Raw genomic sequence first — 25,587 nt, 5'->3', positions numbered from 1 at the left:
CTTACAAGAACAACAAACAAATCGACAATATTGTGATAAGTCAGAATTTTGTATGACGAATGTCACCATTTTACATAAAAAAGTAATTCATTTACGAGAAAATATTGCAATATTACAGAAACATAAAGAATATGAGAAATTCTTCCCAAAAAGTCGGCACGTGAGAAAAAGACTGCTTTTTGTTAAAAAAAAATTTGATTTTTTTTTGTTTGTAATTGGTTTCTAATCTTCATTTTTTCCTCAAAGTTATTACAGTAGAGCACATTTCAATTGCTTACACACACTTGCTATTACATATGTTGGCCAGAGGGGGAGCACTTCAACTTTTTAGACACACTTGTTATTTCATATGTTGACCAGAGGGGGAGCACTTTTAAAACCGACACACAGTCTATTTGAAAAATCCCTCCTTTTTGGGACCACCGTAATTTTGAAAGATTTCAAATGAGACATTCTCTATTAGATGCAATAGTTTTCCTTATTGGGACCATGATTGATGTCCTAACTTGTTCACCTGTCCTCATATGGAAGGTAGTTTTCCTTGTTGGTGTCTCAAGAAGGGTAGAAACACACACGCACACACACACACACACACACAAATTAACGTTTGGACACACTTTTATATGCTATGGAATAAGGCGTGTTAAAACCTGTAACTAGTACTGTTGATGCCATGGAAACTCAAAATATGAACACTATTTAACTTATTTTTAAACTTGTATGACCATAAATAATTGAATTGAATTGAATTTAATGATATTTATATAGCGCTTTTCTATAGTGACTCAAAGCGCTTTACATAGTGAAACCCAATATCTAAGTTACATTTTTAAACCAGTGTGGGTGTCACTGGGAGCAGGTGGGTAAAGTGTCTTGCCCAAGGACACAACAGCAGTGACTAGGATGGCAGAAGCGGGGATTGAACCTGCAACCCTCAAGTTGCTGGCACTGCCGCTCTACCAACCGAGCTATACTGCCCCTATCATCTAATGAATGATAAGATTGTTTTACTCTTATTAAATGTAATTATAGGAGTGGTTAACTTCTTTTTACACTTGCTTGACCATGAATGATGAAAAGTCATACTGTTTTACTCTTATTAAATTGAATATACACCGTAAACACAACTGTAAAACTACAGTAAGCAATTGTTGAATAACAACATTAAAAGAGGTTAAATCAAAAATAATTGATCACAGTAGTAAATTCAGTGGATTCCTGCAAACAAACTGTAGATAACCTAAATGACTATGTTATAATACGTAAAAAAACATATGACTTTACTGTGAAAATAATGAAAAATTGTACAATGCCTTCGCAAATACTCTAATGTCACAAGCATGCAAATATTCTAAAATTGATGGTATTATTTTTTTGTCTAAAGTAAAGACTTTGCAGATTGTACATTTACAGCATATCTTAATAATTTTAGGGGTTTGTTAAAGCATTAACCTAGTTAACTTTTGGCTAACATGTTTTCTTGTATTTTTTTGTGACAAGTGGTTTCAGACATTGAGGGGCTATATCATTGTGCTTTGGAAGATGCATGGAAATGAACCACACTGTGTGTTTAACTGAATTAGAACTGGTTGCAAGCAGCTATTTAACATATAGGGGATATTTTGAACAGCTTATCTGAAGGAACATGTTGCCGAAGGCAATGTTGTGAGTTGTCCAGTGAAAGGTTGTACAAATACTTTCAAGTTAAAATCCTCACATGTCTCGGAAACACAGGCATTTCGAATATACTCGATATTGGAGACAGGGCAGCGGTTAGCACTTGTGTACCACAGTGAAAAGGTCCTGGGTTCAATTCTCGGGCTTGGAGTCTTTCTTTGTGGAGTTTGCATGCTCTCCCCATGTGTGGGTGGGGCTTCCTCTAACCTCCAAAGACATGCACCTGGGGATAGGCTGATTGGCAGCACTAAAATTGGCCCTAATTTGTTTTACGGCGCATTTCTGACAACAAGACAGTAATTTAGCGTAAAATCTGTGTTTTATTTTTTTTTAAACAGGTTAACAATAAATCAGTTCTATTCACAGTGATTTACGGTAAGCAAAGACTGTTATAAACTGTAAAATTAACGGAGTCAACATCAACATACCATAATGTTCATACATCGTGACTGTATTTTTTACGGTGAATTCCTGGCAACCGTAGCTGCCAGTATTTTACCGTAAATTATGCAGTGTAGGAGTTGTTCACTTCTTTTTACACTTGCATGACCATGAATAATGACAAATCATACTGTTTCACTTTTTTAAATTTGAATTAAAGCAGTCATTTACTTTCGTTTTATGGCGATGACAAAAGAACAATCATACTGTTTTACTCTATTAAAATTGATTATGGGAGTGGTTAACTTCTTTGTACACTTGTACGATCAAGACTAATGAAAAATTATACTGTTTTACTGTCATTAAAATTGATTATAGGAGTGGTTAACTTCTTTTAACACTTGCATGACCATTAATAATGAAAAATCATACTGTTTCACTCTTATTAAAATTGATTATGGGAGTTGGTTAACTTCTTTTTACACTTATGACCATGACTAATAAAAAATCATACTGTTTTACTCTCATTAAAATTTGATTATAGGAGTGGTTAACTTCTTTTTACATTTGTAGGACCATGACTAATGAAAAATCATACTGTTTTACTCCTTTTAAATTTGATTATAGGAGGGATTAACTTCATTTTACACTTTTATGACCATGACTAATGAAGAATCATACTGGTTTACTTCTTTTTAAATTTGATTATAGGAGTGGTTAACTTCTTTTTACACTTGCATGACCATTAATAATGAAAAATCATACTGTTTCACTCTTATTAAAATTGATTATAGGAGTTGTTCACTTCTTTTTACACTTGCATGACCATGAATAATGACAAATCATACTGTTTCACTTTTTTAAATTTTAATTAAAGCAGTCATTTACTTTCTTTTTACACTTGTATGACGATGACAAAAGAACAATCATACTGTTTTACTCTATTAAAATTGATTATGGGAGTGGTTAACTTCTTTTTACACTTGTATGACCATGACTAATGAAAAATTATACTGTTTTACTGTCATTAAAATGTATTATAGGAGTGGTTAACTTCTTTTAACACTTGCGTGACCATGAATAATGAAAAATCATACTGTTTCACTCTTATTAAAATTGATTATGGGAGTTGGTTAACTTCTTTTTACACTTATGACCATGACTAATAAAAAAATCCTACTGTTTTACTCTCATTAAAATTTGATTATAGGAGTGGTTAACTTCTTTTTACACTTGTATGACCATGACTAATGAAAAATCATACTGTTTTACTCTTATTAAATTTGATTATGGGAGTGATTAAGTTCTTTTTACACTTGCATCACCATGACTAATGAAAAATCATACTGTTTTACTCCTTTTAAAATTTAATTATAGGAGTTGTTAACTTTTTTTTTTTACACTTTTATGACCATGAATAATGAAAAATCATACTGTTTCACTCTTATTAAAATTGATTATGGGAGCGATTAACTTCTTTTTACACTTATATGACCATGACTAATAAAAAAATCATACTTTTTTACTGTCATTAAATTTGATTATAGGAGTGGTTAACTTCTTTTTACACTTGTATGACCATGACTAAAGAACAATCCTTCTGTTATACTCTTATCAAAAAGTATTATGGGAGTGGTAAACTTATTTTTACACTTGTATCACCATGAATAATGAAAAATCATACTGTTTTACTCTTATTAAATTTGATTATGGGAGTGATTAAGTTCTTTTTACACTTGCATCACCATGACTAATGAAAAAAATCATACCGTTTTACTCCTTTTAAAATGTAATTATAGGAGTGATTAACTTATTTTTACAATTTTATGACCATGAATAATGAACAATTAAACTGTTAAACTGTTATTAAAATTGATTATAGGAGTGGTGAACTTCTTTTTACACTTGTGTGGCCATGAATAATGAAAAATTATACTGTTTTCTCCTATTAAAATTGATTGTGGGAGTGGTGAACTTCTTTTTACACTTGTATGACCATGACTAATGAAAAATCATACTGTTTTACTCTTATCAAATTTATTATGGGAGTGGCTAACTTCTTTTTACACTTGTATGACCATGAATAATGAAAAATTATACTGTTTTACTGTTATTAAAATTGATTATAGGAGCAATGAACTTTTTATACTTGCATGACCATGACTAATGAAAAATCATACTGGTTTACTCCTTTTAAATTTGATTATAGGAGTGGTTAACTTCTTTTTACACTTGTATGACCATGACTAATGAAAAATCATACTGTTTTACTCCTTTTAAATTTGATTATAGGAGGGATTAACTTCATTTTACACTTGTATGACCATATCTAATGAAAAATCATACTGGTTTACTTCTTTTTAAATTTGATTATAGGAGTGGTTAACTTCTTTTTACACTTGCATGACCATGACTAATGAAAAATCATACTGTTTTACTTTCATTAAAATTGATTATAGGAGTGGTTAACTTCTTTTACACTTGCATGACCATGACTAATGAAAAATCATACTATTTTTCTCTAATTAAAATATGAGAGTGGTTAACTTCTTTTTACACTTGTATGACCATGACTAATGAAAAATCACACTGTTTACTCCTGTTAAAATAGATTATGGGAGTGTTTGACTTCTTTTTACACTTGCATGCGGAATAGCTCGGTTGGTAGAGTGTCCGTGCCAGCAACTTGAGAGTTGCAGGTTCGATTCCCGCTTGTGCCATCCTAGTTACTGCCGTTGTGTCCTTGGGCAAGACACTTTACCCACCTGCTCCCAGTGCCACCCACACTGGTTTAAATGTAACTTAGATATTGGGTGTCACTATGTAAAGCGCTTTGAGTCACTTGAGAAAAGCGCTATATAAATATAATTCAGTTCAGTTTTTACACTTGTATGACCATGACTAATGAAAAATCATACTGTTTACTCTTTTTAAATGTGATTATAGGAGGGATTAACTTAATTCTCCACTTGTATGACCATGACTAATGAAAAATAATACTGTTTTACTCTTGTTAAAAATTTTTTTTATGGGAGTGGTTAACTTCTTTTTACACTTGCATGACCGTGACTAATGAAAAATCTTACTTTTTTACTCTTGTTAAAATTGATTATGGGAGTGGTTAACTTCTTTTTACACTTGCATGTCCCTGACTAATGAAACTTCATACTGTTTTACTCTTACTAAATTTGATTATAGAAGTGGTTAGTTTCTTTTTACACTTGCATGAGCATGAACAATGTTGAGCCGTTAGCCCTGACTGCATGTGTTGCAGGGTGATGGCGATGGTGTGTACAATATTTCTCACGCGTCAGTGCGTTGCCTCCTCTCATCCCCCGTAGCCAGGTTGTGGCACTCTTTGACCATCACGTTTAAAGCGCCCGTCTTGTAGCTGTAGCTGATGTTCAACAGGATCTCGCCACTCACCCGGGCGTTGCCATAGTCACCCGTCTCGCTGTACATACTCATCATGCTGCTGATGCTGCTCTAGGGGGCGGAGACAGTAGATGAGATATACTTTATTCATTTCAATGTGGGAAACTGAGGATGGAGAGAGACAAAGACGTCAATGATGATGGGAGAGGACGGCAAAGGTGGACTGGTGATGACAGCCTTGTTGCTAGGTGAGGTTTGCCTACAACTCCTTGCACCCAACGCCAATTAAAGTAACTTTTTAGCACACAAGAAATGTACATTCACTTGACTTTTTATGTGTCATAGCTTTCTACAGGCTTAAAAAAAAGGTTTCAAGTTCTTTCTTGTAATACTACGATTGAATTCTCAAACCTTTACGACTTTTTTGTAACTTTATGACTTAGTTAGAACTAAACTACAGTACTTTTTTCTTGTCATAGTAGAGCTTATGTTACTACAACAACTTTTCATTACTTTATGAATTGCATGTAGCATTTTGACTTTATTTCTCATAATTGTCTTGTACAAGTCAGACTTTAGTCACATAACCCACATTTTTTCTCACAACTTTGTGACTTTTCTTGTCAGATTGCGTTGTCATTCTCAGAATTTAGCAACTTCTCTGGTAACATTGTGACTTTATTCTCATGAATTCACGACTCCTTTGTGACTTTATGCCTTCTTTTGGACGGAACTACTTCATTCTCGCAACAGTAGAACATTAATCTCGTATCAGTACGAAATTATTTGATCATTTTTCAACTTACATAAATACTACTCTTTTTTTAAGTAAGACTTTATTCACCTATTCCATTTTTTGTAACTATTGGTATTACTTTCTTGTAATAGTATTACTCTTTTCTCAAAACATTTTTTACATATTTGTGATTTTTCTTTTAACATTACAACATAATTTCTCAAACTTTTGACAACTTTTGTGTAACATTGCAGCCTTTTTTCATGAACTATTATGACTTTAATATTATAATTCTCTATTCTGTACTAAGGACGTCTTTCTTACACTCTATTGTGGCACCAGCATAATTGTCCAACACCGCCAACTAATCAACATGCAGAGTTAAACAAAAGTGAACAATATTATCAACATTTTGGATATAGTTCCTCTATTATGGTGCCTACTGTAAATTGTGCTATTGAGACTCTGAATATGATCTATAATACGAAACATGTTTTTACCACTTCAATAATGTATGATGTCATATGATGCTAATATAATAAAATGCGGAGGGGACAGGACTTACTGTCTCAGCGTCTGAGTCGGGGATATTGAGGAAGCCCCACCTCTCTGAGGCAGGAGTGGAAGGCTAGCAGTGGTTTGAGGGGGGAGAAAAAAAACAAGAAGAAGAAAAAAAAGAACTGAGGTCTTTTGACGTGTTAGTGGAAGAGATGGAAAAGAAGCACAAGACCAGCAACAGCAGTGACCTCCGCTATCACACAGCCAAGAACTACATCACACTGGGTTACCATGGCGATTATCAGACAGCTCATCAGGAACTGGCCATGAAATCAGCCTGGAATAATAAATCAGCAGCTAAAGACCACTTCCTGCATTATTACATGATTACATTACACTTCTCGAGGCACTATTCATCTATTTCATACACTTACAAATATTGTAAAAATATAATGTATAATATCATAAAATATTGTAATGCTACAGTGCATCCTGAAAGTATTTCACTTTTTCCACATTTTGTTATGTTACAGCCTTATTCCAAAATGGAATACATTCATTTTGGTCCTCAAAATTCTACACACAATAACCCGAAATAACGATGTGAAAATACATATATTTTTTAAAGCTTTTGCAAATGTACAGTGGGGCAAAAAAGTATTTAATCAGCCACCAATTGTGCAAGTCTTCCCACTTAAAATGATGACAGAAGTCTGTAATTTTTGTCATAGGTACATTTCAACTGTTAGAGACAGACAAAATCCAGGAATTCACATTATAGGAATTTTAAATAATTTATTTGTATATTATGGTGAAAAATAAGTATTTGGTCAACCATTCAAAGCTCTCACTGATGGAAGGAGGTTTCGGCTCAAAATCTCACGATACATGGCCCCATTCATTCTTTCCTTAACACGGATCAATCGTCCTGTCCCCTTAGCAGAAAAACAGTTCCAAAGCATGATGTTTCCACCCCCATGCTTCACAGTAGGTATGGTGTTCATGGGATGCAACTCAGTATTCTTCTTCCTCCAAACACGACGAGTTAAGTTTATACCAAAAAGTTCTATTTTGGTTTCATCTGACCACATGACATTCTCACAATCCTCTGTTGTATCATTCATGTATCCATTTTGGTATAAACTCAACTCGTCATGTTTGGAGGAAGAAGAATACTGAGTTGCATCCCAAGAACACCACACCTACTGTGAAGCATGGGTGTGGAAACATCATGCTTTGGGGCTGTTTTTCTGCTAAGGGGACAGGACGGTTGATCCGTGTCAAGGAAAGAATGAATGGGGCCATGTATCGTGAGATTTTGAGCCAAAACCTCCTTCCATCAGTGAGAGCTTTGAATGGTTGACCAAATACTTATTTTCCACCATAATTTACAAATAAGTTCTTTAAAATTCCTACAAATAAATTCTTTAAAATTCCTACAATGTGAATTCCTGGATTTTTTTTCACATTCTGTCTCTCACAGTTGAAGTGTACCTATGATGAAAATTACAGACCTCTGTCATCATTTTAAGTGGGAGAACTTGCACAATCGATGGCTGACTAAATACTTTTTTGCCCCACTGTATCTTTGGGCAGTTTCGCCCATTCCTTTTTGCAGCACCTCTAAAGCTCCATCAGGTTGGATGGCTAGTGAGGGTTTTCATCCAGGATATCTCTGTACATTGCTGCAATTATTAGTCCTTTTTATTTTAGGACTTTGTTGTGGTTCTCCTAACTTTACAACTTGTTTTCTTTACCCCGCTACGGTTTTATTCTTGTGACATAATGTTCTTATAATAGTACTAATATCTCGTAACAATGCAACATTTTCTGGAAATACTTAGACTATTTATGTCAAAACTGCTGCGATGAGGTGGCGACTTGTCCAGGGTGTACCCCGCCTTTCGCCCGATTGTAGCTGAGATAGGCACCAGTGCCCCCCGCAACCCCAAAAGGGAATAAGCGGTAGAAAAATGGATGTATGTTAAAACTGTTTTCACATAATTTCAGTCTAGTTTTCTCAACTTTTTACAAAACAAATGTGACCACCTCATCGAGAGGAGCCAGATGAAGTGGTTCGGGCATCTGGTCAAGATGCCACTCGAACGCCTCCCAGGGAGGTGTTTAGGGCACGTCCAACCGGTAGGAGGCCACGGGGAAGACCCAGGACACGTTGGGAAGACTATGTCTCCCGGCTGGCCTGGGAACGCCTCGGGATCCCCCAGGAAGAGCTGGACGAAGTGGCTGGGGAGAGGGAAGTCTGGGCTTCCCTGCTTAGGCTGCTGCCCCCGCGACCCCACCTCGGATAAGCGGAAGAAGATGAATGGATGGATGGATGTGACTCATTTTCCTCACTATTACAATTGTATAGTTTATGCTACAACATTTAATCTGAATGTTATGTTTTTTCCATAGTGTCATGACTTTAATCTTGGATTATGACAATTTTTCCGTAACTTTCGCATTTTTATTTCAAACTTTATTACTTTTTTAATATACTCCTATGTTTTTAGTTTTGTAACATAACACTTTTCTCATAATAGTACTTAATCTTTTTTCATTTAACATTAAAACTTTTAAAACTTTAAATCATGAATTTACAATGACTTTATTCCCTTAGCTATACATTTGGTTGTAATATTAGAACTTTCTTCTTGTAACATTACTCCTTTTTTCTGGTAAAAGTAAGATTATATTCCCACAACATTGCTATTTCTATCCTGTATCATTCTCATACCTTTTCTTGTAACATTAATACTCCTTTTACCACTTATCATTGTAACTTTACATAACATTTGTCCATAAAATATAAACTAGGGATATTCCACATGCGGCCCGGGGGCCCAATACAGCCCGGGGATGACATCATACCAGCCCCCTAAAAACACTAGAGTGCTCCTGTTGCATAGAGAAACTTGGTCCACTGTAAACACATCTGCAGATCCTCACTTTGGCATTCTAACCTTGCTAACAAACATAGAACACTGTGGTCCAAAATCAAGATTTAGATAACTCAGGTGTTCCTCAAGGCACCCTTTTAAGTCCTCTCCTTTTTTAAAAATGTGATTTACATATGTAAGCTGCTGTTGTAGCTTCTTTACTTCATATGCATTCAGTAGTCATTTGTTCAACTTCATTAGTTACACTAGTGGTGTTCCTCAAGGTTCCATTTTAGGTCCTCTCTTTTTTATTATTTGGGCTATTCAACTAGTGACCTGCGACTTTAGTTCAAAACACTTGTGGGAGGCTCACATTTTTGCAGCAGATTCTTAAAAAACACTACAGTGCTGAAGGGTTGTACAGTATACCGGTATTAGTATAGTACGTGATACTGATTAATCATATTTGGTACGATACAGCTTCTGAAAAGTACCGGTCCATCCCCTAAACCCCTCAACCCCCGTCATTGTCACGTCGTGTCATTGTTGGTTTACGAGCAGACGAGCATGTTCGGCAGCGCACGATCACAGAGTACATACAAACAGACACAATGTGTAGACCGAAAAGAGACAACAGATGCATTTTGGCTTAAAAACTAACAATAAAGGTGAAGTTATAACACTGAAATGCCCACCGGAAGAGGTGCTTTAAGACATGGTTAGCTAGTTAGCGGCAAACGTCAAGTCGCAGTCAGCAGTGTTGTAGCTACTTCTAAATCCTTAATCCTCGCCTCTATGGCGACAAATAAAGTAAGTTTCTCACAAATATCATCTCTGCAGGACGAAGAATAGCCAAACATGCTTCACTACAGACCGTAGCTCACCGGCGTCTAAATGTAAACAAACACCATTGGTGGATCTACACCTGACATCCACTGTAATGATATCAAGTACAGGAACATATCTAGTCAATACTACTATGATTATATCAATATTTTTTGGTATCACAACACCTTCCTTTGCTTTTTTTAATATGTATATTATGTTTATAAACTCAGGAAATATGTCACTGGACACATGAGGACTTTGAATATGACCAATGTATGATCCTGTAACTATTTGGTATCGGATTGATACCCAAATTTGTGGTATCATCCAACACTAATGTAAAGCATCCAAACAACAGAAGAAATAATGATTACTATATTTTAACAGAAGTGTAGATAGAACATGTTAAAAAAGAAACTAAGCAGATATTAACAGTAGATGAAAAAGTGGATTAATAAATCATTTTCCACCACTCGTCCTTAATCATTTTGACAAAATATTAGAATGGAAAATGACCATATGTTACTGCATACGTCAGCAGACTAATTAGGAGTCTTTGTTTGCTTACTTACTAATAAAAGACAATTTGTTTAGTAAGTGCACTATTTTATTTAAGGACAAACTTGCAATAAGAAACATATGTTTGATGTACTGTAAGATTTTTTGTTAAAATAAAGCCAATAATGCAATTTTGTGTGGTCCCCTTTATTCAGAAAAGTACCGGAAAGTATTAAAATAATTTTGGTACCGGTACCAAAATATTGGTATCGGGACAACACTACAGTGCTGTCATAGAGATGCTCTTTTACTTGCTTTTTGTAGAAGGTCCCTAAAAACTGGGACAAAATAGACCAAAATCAAATGTCTACTGTAGAGAAAATACGAAATAAGACTGATAATAAAGGAAGAAGTCAGGCCCCTCGGTACTAAGCTTTCTGGAAATTGCTATCCATCCATCCATTCTCTACCGCTTGTCGAAAACAATTTAGTTAAATATCCCTGAAGCACTTTTCAGTTTGGCTCAAATGCTCCTTAGGAATATTGCTTGTGTTCATTTTGTGTCCCCTGCACACAACACACACCCTGAATAAATGTGTTATTTGTGTATATAACTCTCATACACATTTATGATATCATATTAATACAACAATATAAAGCTAGTCCTCCAGAGTGTGCAGCAGAGGCAGAGTGCGTGATGCCTTAAAGCTCACTACATATTTACACAGTCCACACACACACCCACACGCACACACACACGCACACACACACACGCACACACACACACACACACACGCGCACACACACACGCGCACACACACGCATTCTTGTAATTCTTACCTTCTTGAGACCACAGAAAAATGCCTACCTCTTCAGCACCACCCTTTCTAGATATATAACGATTTGTATTTACAACATAATATCTACATACTATGTAAGTATAAAAAAGCTTGTTGTGAAACATGAGTTGGAATTTCACAAGAAAAAGGTCACAATTTCACAAAAATCGTTTGGAATTTTGGCAGTATTATAATAAAAGTCGTAATTTTACTCAAAGCAAGTCAAAATTTTACAAGGAAAACTGAACATTTGTGCAATAACATGATAAAAGTTGGAATTCTAATCAATAACAGTCGCAATTTTACAAGAAAAGCTTAACATTTTTGGCAATTTTATGAAAAGAGTCTTAATTTTATTTGACAAAAGTCTCAATTTTATGAGAATACTTAAAAATGGTGGCAATATTATAATAATAATCTGTATTTTATTTGGCGAAATGATGACACAAGTCATCATTTATTTCTCAAAGACTGTCACTATTTTACAAGAACAACCAAAAAAATTGTCGATATTTTGATAAAAGTCAGAATTTTATATGACAAATGTCACCATTTTGCGTTAAAAAGTAATACTTTACATAAAAAAGTAACAATTTAAAAAAATATATTGTAATCTTAAAGAAACAGAAGGAATATGAGAAAGTGTTCCTAATTTTATAAGAAAAAAGTCGACGCTGTGGGGTAAATACTGCTGTGAGATAAATAACGCTTTTCCTTAATATTTTTTTTATTTATAATTGGTTTTTAATATTCATTATGTACTTCAAAATATAAGTATGTCTCTGTATACATATTTACTTTATTTTTTTAAATTAATTTTGGCTAAAGGGGGCGCATCTCAATTTCTTACAAATGTTTACACACACTTGTTATTTCATATATTGACTAGAGGGGGAGCCTCTTAAAACCGACACACAGTATATTAAAAAATCCGTCCTTTTTGGGACCACCTTAATTTTGATAGATTTCACCACCGGGGGAGCAAATGAGACATTCGCTATTAGATGCAATGGTTTTCCGCCCAAATGCAGCTGAGATAGGCTCCATAGACCCCCCCACCACCCCGAAAGGGACAAGCGGTAGAAAATGAATGGATGGATGGATGTTTTTTCTTATTGGGACCATGATTTCGGTCCTAACTTGTTCACGGTCCTCATATGGAAGGTGCTTTTCCTTGTTGATGTCTCAAGAAGGGTAGAAATACAAGAACACACACACACACACACACGCTTGAGAAGACAAGACCCAACAGCTGGCTTGCACACACCCAGCCGTCATGCATGTATGTTTGCTCTGCACAGTCACATTCGCGTGTGTGTTTTAGTGCAAGTTCGAGTGAGGTAGCGTGGTTACCATCGACACAGTGTTGTTGAGGCGGTGGCCGGCCGTCTGGCTGTGAGCCGACATCAGGGCGTCGATGTCTTCCTCCGCATCCTGGTCACAGAACTCCTGAGGACGATAGCCATCACATTGAATGAGGAGCGAGATGTCAGGCCTTAAGGGGGAGCTGGCCACAGCCTCTGTGCGTGGGCGCATCAACTTTAACAAACAAGGCAGCACACAGTTGTTGTCGACTAAATCACGATGTGAATGGATGAGGTCCACGGGGGGGGAGGAAAAGATTTGACCCTGAACATATTGACTGTAATCTCCAAACACCTTGTGTTATTATAGCATTAGTACAATGCGTTTTAACATTCAATAAGGCAATATACTGTTTTAATTACATTATTAGTGGATGGTCCACATTTTAAAAAATAAACAAAAAATAAATACAATTTAAAAAAATAAAATGTATAGGTTGATTGGCAACACTAAATTGGCCCTAGTGTGTGAATGTGAGTGTGAATGTTGTCTGTCTATCTGTGTTGGCCCTGCGATAAGATGGCGACTTGTCCAGGGTGTACCCCGCCTTCCGCCCGATTGTAGCTGAGATAGGCGCCAGCGCCCCCCGCGACCCCGAAAGGGAATAAGCGGTAGAAAATGGATGGATGGATGGCATAATATAACGATTTTATAATGTTTTTTATTTTGCATAATATCAAGGGTTGAACATTGTTAAATACAATTTTAAAACAATATCCTAAAGCATTACTAGTAATAGTTAGTTAATAAATGAGTGACGAGGTTCATATTTAACAGTTCTGTCTTGTCAAGCCTAATAAAGAAAGAAAAGAATATGCATTGAAGTGTAATTATTTTAGTGTTATGGGTTTACAATTGTAGGAAAAAATGGGATAATAAATTAAATACATGGTGGTAAAAAAACAATTTTTTTTTTTAAAAAGCCGCTACCTTTCCATGTAATGAAATGAGAATAATACAAATTTGTTGTGAAGGGGTCTTGTAACGTAATCCATTGCAAATCGTACAAATTGTTGAAACAGATGATGATAGTGTTTTTTGTAAATATGTTTATCAAAAAGTTCTATTAGGGTTTCTTGCCGCTTCGGGTTGACCTAAGGCCAATTACTAGTCAAAAATATGCATATTTAAGTACATTTTTGGCCTAAATTAAGTATCTTACAGCATAAACAACTACCACAATTAATACATACACAGTGCAGCGCATCCGGAAATAATTCACAACGCTTCACTTTTCCCACATTTTGCTATGTTATAACCTTTTTCAAAAATTGAATACATTTATTTTTGTCCTCAAAATTCCACAGTTTTTTGGTGGTGCACATTTCTTAAAAAATAAAATAAAATGAAATCACATGTACAGTACATTAGTATCCACAGTCTTTGCTAAATACTTTGTTGATGCACTTTTGGCAGAAATTACAGCCTCAAGTTTTTTTAATACGATGCTACAAACTTGGCTCACTTATCTTTGGGCAGTTTCTCCCATTCCGCTTTGCAGAACATCCCGAGCACTGTAAGTCTGGCTGTAGCTTCTGCCATGTTGAGTGTGTATGACGTATCGTTTCATGTCTTGAGGGCTCTCATAATGTCAAAACAATATATCAAGAAAGTTGTAAACAGTGCTCCAACTAAAAATATTGGATTTAGACCCATGAAGGCTTAAGACAGACCTTTTTGATTCGGTTTTTACCTAATATTAATATATTTTATTGAAGTCATTCGTATTTTACTTTTTATCTCATTCAAGATTTCCCGCCGCGCTTTGTTGTTAAGGCGCCCAACTTAACAACAAAGAGCCACCGCATAAGCTAAAGTCTGAACAAGCTGCCACGCTTCGTTCTGTCTCTGCCTCTGTCAGTATGTCTCTGCAGCACCCGGAATTTCCCACCCACAGAACCATCTGATTGGTTACATGCAGAGCGGCAACACCCAATCACGAGTGCGTATTCAGAGCGCAAGTAACAGCCAATCAGCAGTGTGTATTCAGAGCGCATGTAACAGCCAATCAGCAGTGCGTATTCAGAGCGCATGGAGTCAGTGCTCAGGCAGGCAGAGAGGAGAGACGGTGGGTTGAGCAGAAAGGTGTTTAGCAGGTGAGCATAATGCAGCAGACTCTCCTCAAATTATAATAAACACTTCCAAGTCAACTACTAGTAACATCACTATTAGCCCATTGACGTCCTAGAAACATAAGCGGTAGCTCAGCTCGCTCGCAGTCCTTGAGGTGAAGGCTAATTAGCTTTCAGTGTAACATTAGCTCATTGTGAGGTGTGCGTGCGTGCGTGTGTGTGTGTTATGGACAGCAAAGCCCGGTCTGAGAGAAAGACAAGCATTGTTGACCTACAGTTAACAACTAAGTTGTTTCACTTTACTTTTTTCTGTGTTGATTGAGCTGTGTTGAAGCAGCAAAAAAGGACATTATGTGAAATTAAGAGTTTCTATCTCGGATAGTTGATATAATAATGTATCTGCATCATAAAGCCTACATGAACTCCATGGTGTTCAGGGATAAATAGTCTCTCCTATTGCTATTGTACTATTTTTTCTGCTATAGTTACATTAATCATTAGTATTGTAGCAGCTTCGTTTTGAATGGCAGGGTCCACTTTTAACTCTTTTTTTCAAACGCTTATTGCAAACGCTTACTTACAGTAAGTCATTAATTTGACTTTGTAAGTCATTATTTTGACTTTGTAAGCCATTATTTTGTCATTATTTTGACTTAATAAATTACTAAGTCATAATAATGACGTACTCAGTATCTCAGCTAACTAGGACTGTTTTGTTTTACTTTACGGAAAAAATATCGAGATATAAATCGTATATCGCCATTCAGCAAATGGAGCGGAAAACACAACCAAAAGTTGCAGGCTTCTTCACGCGACGAAGCCAGCCTACTTCACCGCAGTCTGTAGTCTATTGCCCCTTAGGCTGTGGTGGCAGCGACGAGGAAGAGATGTGATGGCGACAGGCCGAGTTACACCGATCTTTACACCAAGCCACCCTTTCCCCGGTCCCTTCCCCTTGGAGAGTCACCACCTTAACTAACACATTTTCTGGGGGAAACACTATTATTAGTTATGCAAGATTATATTTAGTTTCATTTTTTTATTATGTATTTACTGTATTTGTATCTTTTATTTATTTATTTATTATTATTTTCATTCGTCTTGTATTGTATCCTTTATCTCTACTCATGGTTCTTACCATTTTACAAGTTTTATTATTTTTACTTTCCAACGTTCCTCAGAAGGAGCCATCTGCCTCAGGGGTTGTCGGCCGTGCTGTGGGGGCGCTTTGTGTCAGCGTCCTGGTGACCATGGTCTGAGGACCTCCTGGTGCAGATGGCTCCTGTGATAGTGTTTACTCACATGTCTCCTCTCTACTCAGCCATGCATTCATTTGTTCATATAGTTGTATATGTGTGCTTTTGTGTTTGGTATCTGTGTACGTGCGTGCGTATGTGATAATGGGGTATCTGGGTCATAGTGTTACTGTTTTTAACTTTGTAAAGCACCTTGTGTTGCATTTCTTTTATGTATAAAAAGCGCTTTATAAATGAAGTCTGATGGATTGATTGATTGATAAACAAGAATTCCTACTTTGCGTAAATTCATTTATCACGGTCGGCTCTGGAACCAATCAACTCTATATAAATGACTTTGTATAAAGCAGAGGTCACCAACCTTTTTGAAACCAAGAGCTACTTTTTGGGTACTGATTAATGCGAAGGGCTACCAGTTTGATACACACTTAAATAAATTGTCAGAAATAGCCAATTTTCTCAATTTACCTTTAATAAATAAAACTATTTACATAAAAAATGGGTATTTCTGTCTGTCATTCCGTCGTACATTTTTTTTCCTTTTACCTAAGGTTTTTGTAGAGAATAAATGATGAAAAAAACACTTAATTGAACGGTTTAAAAGAGGAGAAAACACCAAAAAAATTTAAATTAATTTTTTAAACACAGTTTATCTTCAATTTCGACTCTTTAAAATTCAAAATTCAACCGAAAAAAAAGAAAAGAAAAACTAACTAATTCGAATTTTTTTGAAAAAATTAAAAAAAATAATTTATGCAACATCATTAGTAATTTTTCCTGATTAAGATACATTTTAGAATCTTGATGACATGTTTCAGATAGGCTAAAATCCAATCTGCACTTTGTTAGAATATATAACAAATTGGACCAAGCTGTATTTCCAACAAAGACAAATCATTGTTTATTCTAGATTTGCTAGAACACAAATTTTAAAAGGAATTCCAAATACTTTGAAATAAGATTCACATTTGATTCTAAAGATTTTCTAGATCGCCAGAATATTTTTTTTTTATTTTAATCGTAATAAGTTTAAGAAATATTTCACAAATATTCTTCTTCAAAAAAACAGAAGCTAAAATGAAGAATTAAATTAAAATGTATTATTCTTTACAATAAAAAAAATAAATTTACTTGAACATTGATTTAAATTGTCAGGAAAGAAGAGGAAGGAAGTTAAAAGGTAAAAAGGTACATGTGTTTAAAAATCCTAAAATCATTTTTAAGGTTGTGTTTTTTCTCTAAAATTGTCTTTCTGAAAGTTATAAGAAGCAAAGTAAAAAAATAAATGAATTTATTTAAACAAGTGAAGACCAAGTCTTTAAAATATTTTCTGGGATTTTCAAATTCTATTTGAGTTTTGTCTCTCTTAGAATTAAAAATGTCGAGCAAAGCGAGACCAGCTTGCTAGTACATTAATCAAATTTAAAAAATAAAGGCAGCTCACTGGTAAGTGCTGCTATTTGAGCTATTTTTAGAACAGGCCAGCGGGCTACTCATCTGGTGCCCGCGGGTACCGCGTTGGTGACCCCTGATATAAAGTATAGAACTATAAGCTGAAGCTGTGTGAGCCACTTACTGTGTCATTGAGGCCGAGGACAGAGCGGCTTCTGAAACTGAAGGCATCATCGCTGGCTTCAGAACCAGCGGCTGACAGGTCCATTTCTGAACGACTGTGATCTGATTGGTGCGGGGAAGAAGGGCGAGAACTAACGATTCATGCACCAGCAAAAATAAACTCTTACAAGAATGAATCATAGGTAATGTATGCACAATGTTTTTTCACCTTTGTGAGAAATAGATAAAGATGTTCATTAGCTGTACGTGAAGACAATGGGAATAAAGTATAAGTGATAGGAGCATCTGTGGGGATGACTTTACAACCTCCTTTATAGTCAGAAGCTTAATGGCAGCAGCTGCCACTGGAGGACATAAAAGTGTCATAAACTAACTAAAGATAATAATAATCTCTCTGTCAGAGGGCTATTCATTTAACAATATGTGTGTTATGATTGGGATCTCATTGGACAAAACCAACCTGATGACACTGAAGCTCTAGACACAGAAATGGTGGGAGCACCGGAGCTCTTCCCATCATTCCCTGCAGTTTTACTCTCAGGTGCGCTGCTGCTGGAGTGGAAGCTGTAAACGCTCTCAGCTCCATCAGGCTGCTTGCAAACACAACAAAAGCAGCAGTTTTACATGACATGAACAAGAATAGAAGAATAGAATACAATGGACTTTATTATCATTATATTTGCATATAACAAGATTAAAGACTCCAACTTAAGGTGCGGTAGTGGGAACAAATATGGGGTGAAATAAATAACACAAGAGGTAATGAAGGAAAAAAACTGACAATTGAAATAAACAGACTACTATCCAACAAAAATAATAAGCAATCCTGTACAATATCTAAAACACTATAGAAATACAATATACCGTACAATATACAGAACAAGACAAGAGTCCCGAAGTAATAAATAGCAATCAGTGTCGGACGTATTGCACTCGAAGGGTAGTATTGCATAGTAGGGTATTAGGGCATGATATTGCAGTGTGTGTGTGTGTGTGTGTGTGTGTGTTTGCTCACCCTGAACCGCCGGTTGCTACTGCAAGTGGAAGATCTGTCGGGAGTTTGGGAACGCCGATTGTTGTTTAGTGCGGTCGGTGTCCCGTAGGAGTTGAAAGCCGCCATGCTTCCGCTGAGCAAAGAGCACAGGAAGGAGTTTAACATTAGACACCGAGTGGTTAGAACATCTTACCATGATGGTAATGCACTCCCTATCTTAGCTGTGCCAGTACCAGTCTAAAGGGGACGTCGTAATGGGGGCCAGATTTTGGGCGTGCAAATATTAAAAAGGAGAAACAATATATACTATTTGTAATTGTAAAATGTCATATAAGCAACAAGTACTGTGCATAACAATCTCTACAACTGTGGTCATAGTCGAGGGGTACTAGTCGGGGGCCCAAATTTTAAGGGTTAAACATTTCAAAAGAAGAAAAAAGATAGTTGAATTTAAAAAGTAGTACTATTCAACATTTTTCAAACTCCAAAAACCATGAACAAGTTGTAATCCCAGGTCCCAAAATTTCAGTTGATGGAAATAAAAATAAAAAACTGAAAAAAAAAATAAATAAATTAAGTTTCATATGTAAAAATAATACAAATGCGTTAAAGTAGAAGTTATTGGTGGCAAATTTTGTGAAGTGTAAAAATTTTAAAAAGAAAAAAAAACAACAACATTGTAGAATGTTTCATAATTTTAAAAAGTCACACTTTAAGATGGACAACAAGAACCACATAAAAAAAAACAACTGAATTTTTAATGTAGGACCCATCGGGGGCTCAAAGGGGTGTCAGAATTAGCATGTGAATCATTGTAAAAAGAGAAAAAAATAACATAGTACATTAGTAGTAGTAGAAAAAAAATCATAGTATTACTCATTTTAAAAAGTTAGAATTGTAGAACCCAATACAAAAATAACTAGTAGACAAAGAGATTGGTCAGCCAGGGTGACTATTTTTGGGTTGTTCCCAAAAATTTTTTGAAAAAAAAAAAAAAAGATTGTAGAATATTTCATAATCCTAAAAAGGTATATTTTTAGATAGACAACTAGTACCGTATGCAAAAACCCCCAATTTGAACTGAATTGGTAGTAGCGAACCCCTTTGGAGCACAAGTGTGCCTAATTTTAAAAAGAAAAGTGAAAAAATATCATCCGAGTAGTAGAAATAGTAGGATTCATAATTTTAACAAAGTGAATCAAATGAATTATAGAAAATAACCCAATCAAAGGGATCATACTGTGCGGGGTTAAAAGAAGAAACAAATACTGAGTAGTAGAAAATGAGTAATATTCGTCATTTGAAAAAGTTGTAATTGTAGACAAGAACCCTAAAAAAACAACACTAAAACTGTAGGGTAGTAGAGGACCCCTGGAGGGCCCAAAGTGGTTGGTCACCTGGGGTGTTAAATTTTGGGTGGTGCAAAATAAAAAATTCTAAGGTTAAAAATAAACATAGTAGTAGAATTCATACTTTCAGATGATAAGTGCCATATACAAAAATAACTGCAACTGTGTGGTGGTAGAGGACTCCTGGAAGGCCAAAAGTGGTTGGTCACCTCTCCTGTCCAAAGGCAAAACCTAGTAACTCACTTCTAGCTGATTTTGCGAAAACAAAGGAAAACCAATCCATCTTGATGCTGTCTTACAAAGATTTACAAAGTCATCAAACGTATAGATGTTTTCTTGAGCTTTCATTTTCTTGCCGATTGAGCCATGGATTGAATCTGCTCTCATGAACGTGTGCCCTTTCTCCAGATATTTTATCACAATCTCGGTTGGTCCCCATTCTGCGTTTGCACATTGGGCAAGAGCCGTGTACAGCGTCCAGTTTTTATTTTGACCTCCACAGTTATCTTCCCAAAAGAGATTGCAAGGGGAAGAATCAAGAACAATACATTTAATGAAGGTGCTCGCAACGTCCTGGGCCAATCTTCCAAATATCCCCTCGTGCCATAATATCACATAATCAGGTTGACCGTCGGCCCCCATTCGTGCAAATGTCTCATTAAAGACAATAAGGCGACTGACAAAGAAGCTCCGATTGGTCCCTTGAGATACTAGGTTTTTCGGTTGTATCTACGCGGTTATGTGGTAGTTGCTAGGTCCTGGCCTGCGCGTAACAGCTTACTTACGGAACAAATTACAATATCGCATACACTAATGTAAAGCATATCACCTAGGAACTCCAAAATTATTATCAGCTCCGTTTTGACCAAAATCGAGTTGCTGGGTTTTGCCTTTGGACGGGAGACCTGGGATGCCAAATTAAGGGTGGTGCAAAATAAAATGGAAAAATGGAAAAAAAACATAGTAGTAGAATTCATAATTCAAAAAAGTCATGCTTTAAGATCAGGGGTCTCAAACTCAATTCACCTGGGGGCCACTGGATGCAGAGTCTGGGTGAGTCTGGGCCGCAAGAAAAGATTTCTTAAAAAAAATGTTTGCATGTCTAGTTGCATAATGACATTCCAAATTGTATTCCTTCTGCACTGAAACTTTCTCTGTGCAAATAAGACAATGTCGGAGGGCCCCTGTGCTCAACAAAGAAATATTGCATCTCCCACTTTCCTGGAATTGTCTTTGCTCATCACTAACCTTTCTCTTCACTGCAGGCTTTGAAAAAGACATGTTTGGAGTTGTGCAATATATTTGTATTTAGGCGACGCACGGACAATAATGTTATTTCCGCAATGTGTGTCGTTCTGCTTTTCCTCCCTATAGCAACACGGCGGACGGCAAATAGCCGATAATGTACCAGGATAGCGAGCGCAAAAAAGTAACGGCTGCCGGAGTGTAGAAATATATGTAGTGTTCATCGTGTGAAGCAATGCAAATTAAACAATAAAAAAAAATAAAAAACTGTTTTAATTGGTCCAGGTTATCGGGGACTGTTATTACTGACGGACAGGCGTCGCGTTGTGACTGCAGCCAGGCACGTACAAAAACCGTCGTCTCCATGGCAATGTCTCTGTCACTTTCACTCATTTGCCACTTTTCCACTAACGCAGGGGTAGGCAACCCTGAATGTTGAAAGAGCCATTTTGGACCCAATTAACACAACGCATTCAAGCGCTAATCATATAAAAATTGCGGCCCGCACTAACATTAAAACTTTCAGATTAAGGTGGGGTCCGCAAAATAACTTCTCGCGGGCCGCAATTGGCCCGCCGGCAGCGTGTCTGAGACCCCAGTTTAAGATGATAACTAAAAACATTCTGGTGGCGGAGACCCCTAGAGGTCTAAGGGTTGCTAACTTTAGCAAACAAAAAAAGAACAACTATAGCAGTAAAAAATTATAAAATGTATCATCTGAATAAGTATATATTATATATATAAATGTTGGTTGAATGTTAAATATCGGTATTTAAATGTATATAAATACTTTTACGTATGTATCCTATCTAACGTCTTCTGGATTTTCTTACACATTGTAAATGAAACATGCACCTATTTGTGTGTTGACTCGGAGCGGAGTGAACGCTTCGCACGCTGTGAGCGTCACCGTCTGAGGCGGACTTGACATTGAGGCCCTCGAAGCCGTTCTCCGACCTCAGAGGCCTGCTGCCGACTTTGTCCGTCTTCATCCTCCTGCCATAAACACATAAAGGCCTGTTATTTAGAACACGACCCATTTTCCATGAAAATGGCAGTCCAGTTGTAACAGGTGAATGTTTGTAACATGCATTACCGCCACCTACAGGGCTGGAGTGGAACAGCATCTGTGCCTGAATCTGTGTGCCTAATTATTATTTTTTTTTAAAAAGGCTCAGTCGTACCCTCTTTTTCTCAGTCCATCTACAAGATGTTTGGAGCTCCTGCTGGACTTTGGTGTATCGGACCTCCCCGACTCAGGACGGAGAGACAAGTTGTCAGCAGACTTTTTATCCACTGTAGCTTTGGAGGATGGAACACAGAGCTTATTAAAGGTGTATATGACATGAACTAGAAAAAGTGAAAAAAAAAATTTAAAAAATTCACCAGTCGGGCTGCTCAGGATTGTTTGCTTAACCACGTCACTGCTCAACAGTTTGTGCTCGAAGCGCTTGGATCGCTCCTCCAGGAACCATTCTCCTGTCACCACCTTCAGCTCTCTGACAACACAAAGTCAACACACTGATTATCTTCAATGGAGCACTGCAATAAATACTAGTGAGAACATCAACAAACCTACCGAGTATGACACAGTCATTCAAGTTTACTGTTTTTACATTTCAAACTTAACGATTGTTAATTTTTTTTTTACACTTGCGAGTTAATTAAGACTGTTTTGACACATTTGCTACTAAAATTGGGTTTTAACAGGTTTTACTTGTTACTGAGGTTAGCTTCTTTTTACAATTGTACGACATTTAGGACGTAAGACTGTTACTTTAAAAATGGACTTTGTTAGCGAAGATGAGAAAGATCCGTGGAAAAATATATATTCATACTAGGGTTGTACAGTATACCGGTATTAGTATAGTACCGCAATATTAATGAATAATATTCGGTACTATACCGCCTCTAAAAAGTACCGGTCCCCCATACACCCGTCGTAGTCACGTCGTGTCATTGTTGGTTTATGACAGGGGTGTCCAAAGTGCGGCCCGGGGGCCATTTGCGGCCCGCAGCTAATTGTTGACCGGCCCGCCACACATTCTGCAAAAATTGCAAAATTGATAGTATTGCAAAAATTTAAAAAAAACATTTAAAAAAAGTGGAATGAGGTGAAATCTGATGAGAAAAAGTGGCAATGTTGACACAAAGCTGCCATGCAGGCAGTTTTTTTGTTCCTTTTGTCTTTATTTTCTTTATTTTCCTTTGCTCAAAAAAAAAGGACAAAAAAATCTATGTTATACTGAATTATTATTTAAAAATGATCACTTTATATAAAGTATAAAAATAAAAAATATTGCATTTGTTGTGTGGTTGCCATATAAAAACATCAAAGTTTTGACAAAAGAGCATAAAACAAACAAAATAATAGTTCAAACTTAAAATCGACAGATATATCGGAAGTTGATCTTGAAATTTAAGTGTTAAAAGTAAAAAAAAACCTAATAAAAATGCATCACTTTATGAGTGGGGAACCTTTCGGATCTCAAATATATTTAGTATGATTTTATTTAACCTTTCACTGTGATTACTCAAAAATATTAAATAATTAAAATCAATGATGTCCTGCATTATTGATCTTTGGGGACTTTAATTGCTAAATAAAGGAACTCTCCTGAAAGATTCAATAAAGTACTATCTATCTATATATCTATCTAAATAATGGATATTTCAGTTTTACTATAAAAAATAAAGTAATCTTTGACAGTAAAGGCATAAAACCTTATTTGTTTTACTTTATATCAACCTCAAGTTTATATAGATATTTACTGTTAGCATTAAATAAAAAATAATAATAATAATTTGACTTATTTTTAACATCTTAGTGACTGAGACCTTATATGCTCCCCAGGAGCACTAAGGATTAAAAAAAAAATCCATATATTTTGTTATGGTTTGAAAATGAAAAATATCAAAATGGCCCCCGCATGCTTAAATTTTTCCGTGTGCGGCCCTCTGTGGAAAAAGTTTGGATACCCCTGGTTTATGAGCATACGAGCATGTTCGGCAGCGCAAAAAAACGGAGTACTTACAAACAGACCCAGTGTGTAGACAAAAGGGAGAACAGACACATTTCGGCTTAAAAACTAACGATAAAGGTGAAGTTATAACACTGAAACGCCCACCGGAAGAGGTGCTTTCAGACATGGCCAGCTAGTTAGCGGCTTAAGTACAGCCACAGTCTTCAGTGTTTTAGCTACTTCTAAATCACTAATCCTCGTCTCCATGGCGACAAATAAAGTATGTTTTTTACAAGTATCATCCCTGCAGGACGAGGAATAGCTAATTATGCTTCACTACACACCGTAGCTCACCGGCGTCAAAATGTAAACAAACGCTATTTGTGGATCTACCCCTGACATCCACTGTAATGATACCAAAGTACAAGAGCGTATCTAGTTGATACTACAATGATTACATTGATATTTTTTGGCATCATAACATCGTCTTTTTTTTATTTATGTTATGTTTACAAACTCAGGAGATATGTCCCTGGACACGTGAGGACTTTGAATATGACCAATGTATGATCCTGTAACGACTTGGTATCGGATTGATACCCAAATTTGTGGTATCATCAGAAACTAATGTAAAGTACCAAACCACATAAGAATAAAATATTATAACATTTTAATAGAAGTGTAGATAGAACATGTTAAGAGTGAAAGTAAGCAGATATTAAGAGTATATGAACAAGTAGATTAATAATTAATTTTCTACCACGTGTCCTTGATAATTTTGACAAAATAATAGAATGAAAAATGACACAATACTGTATGTTACTGCATATGTCAGCAGACTAATTAGGAGTCTTTGTTTGCTTACTACTAAAAGACAACTTGTCTTGTATGTTCAAAGTTTTATTTAAGGACTAACTTGCAATAAAGTGAATTGTGAATTATATTTATATAGCGCTTTTCTCAAGTGACTCAAAGCGCTTTACATAGTGAAACCCAATATCTAAGTTACATTTAAACCAGTGTGGGTGGCACTGGGAGCAGGTGGCTAAAGTGTCTT

General features: G+C 36.1%; 1 protein-coding gene across 6 annotated transcripts in view; it reads right to left on the bottom strand.

The window, feature by feature from the left end:
- The window catches only part of sytl5 (synaptotagmin-like 5), an 84,807-nt gene that overhangs the window by 10,267 nt on the left and 48,953 nt on the right, over positions 1–25,587 (bottom strand). For 2 of the 6 annotated variants that reach the window (XM_061879226.1, XM_061879225.1), the window contains 10 exons: positions 22,954–23,066; positions 22,752–22,869; positions 22,423–22,563; positions 21,349–21,381; positions 18,995–19,106; positions 18,440–18,572; positions 17,981–18,081; positions 13,065–13,160; positions 6,735–6,797; positions 5,366–5,544 (listed from right to left, as the gene is read on the bottom strand). In XM_061879226.1, coding sequence (XP_061735210.1) covers positions 5,366–5,544; positions 6,735–6,797; positions 13,065–13,160; positions 17,981–18,081; positions 18,440–18,572; positions 18,995–19,106; positions 21,349–21,381; positions 22,423–22,563; positions 22,752–22,869; positions 22,954–23,066 — 1,089 coding nt within the window. The remainder of the gene's footprint in view (positions 1–5,365; positions 5,545–6,734; positions 6,798–13,064; positions 13,161–17,980; positions 18,082–18,439; positions 18,573–18,994; positions 19,107–21,348; positions 21,382–22,422; positions 22,564–22,751; positions 22,870–22,953; positions 23,067–25,587) is intronic. The other 4 variants (XM_061879227.1, XM_061879230.1, XM_061879228.1 and 1 more) reach the window with 4 other exon arrangements.

This window comes from Nerophis ophidion, linkage group LG19, assembly GCF_033978795.1.
Source record: "Nerophis ophidion isolate RoL-2023_Sa linkage group LG19, RoL_Noph_v1.0, whole genome shotgun sequence".
NCBI lineage: Eukaryota > Metazoa > Chordata > Actinopteri > Syngnathiformes > Syngnathidae > Nerophis > Nerophis ophidion.
This window is presented reverse-complemented; position numbering and strand designations above follow the sequence as displayed.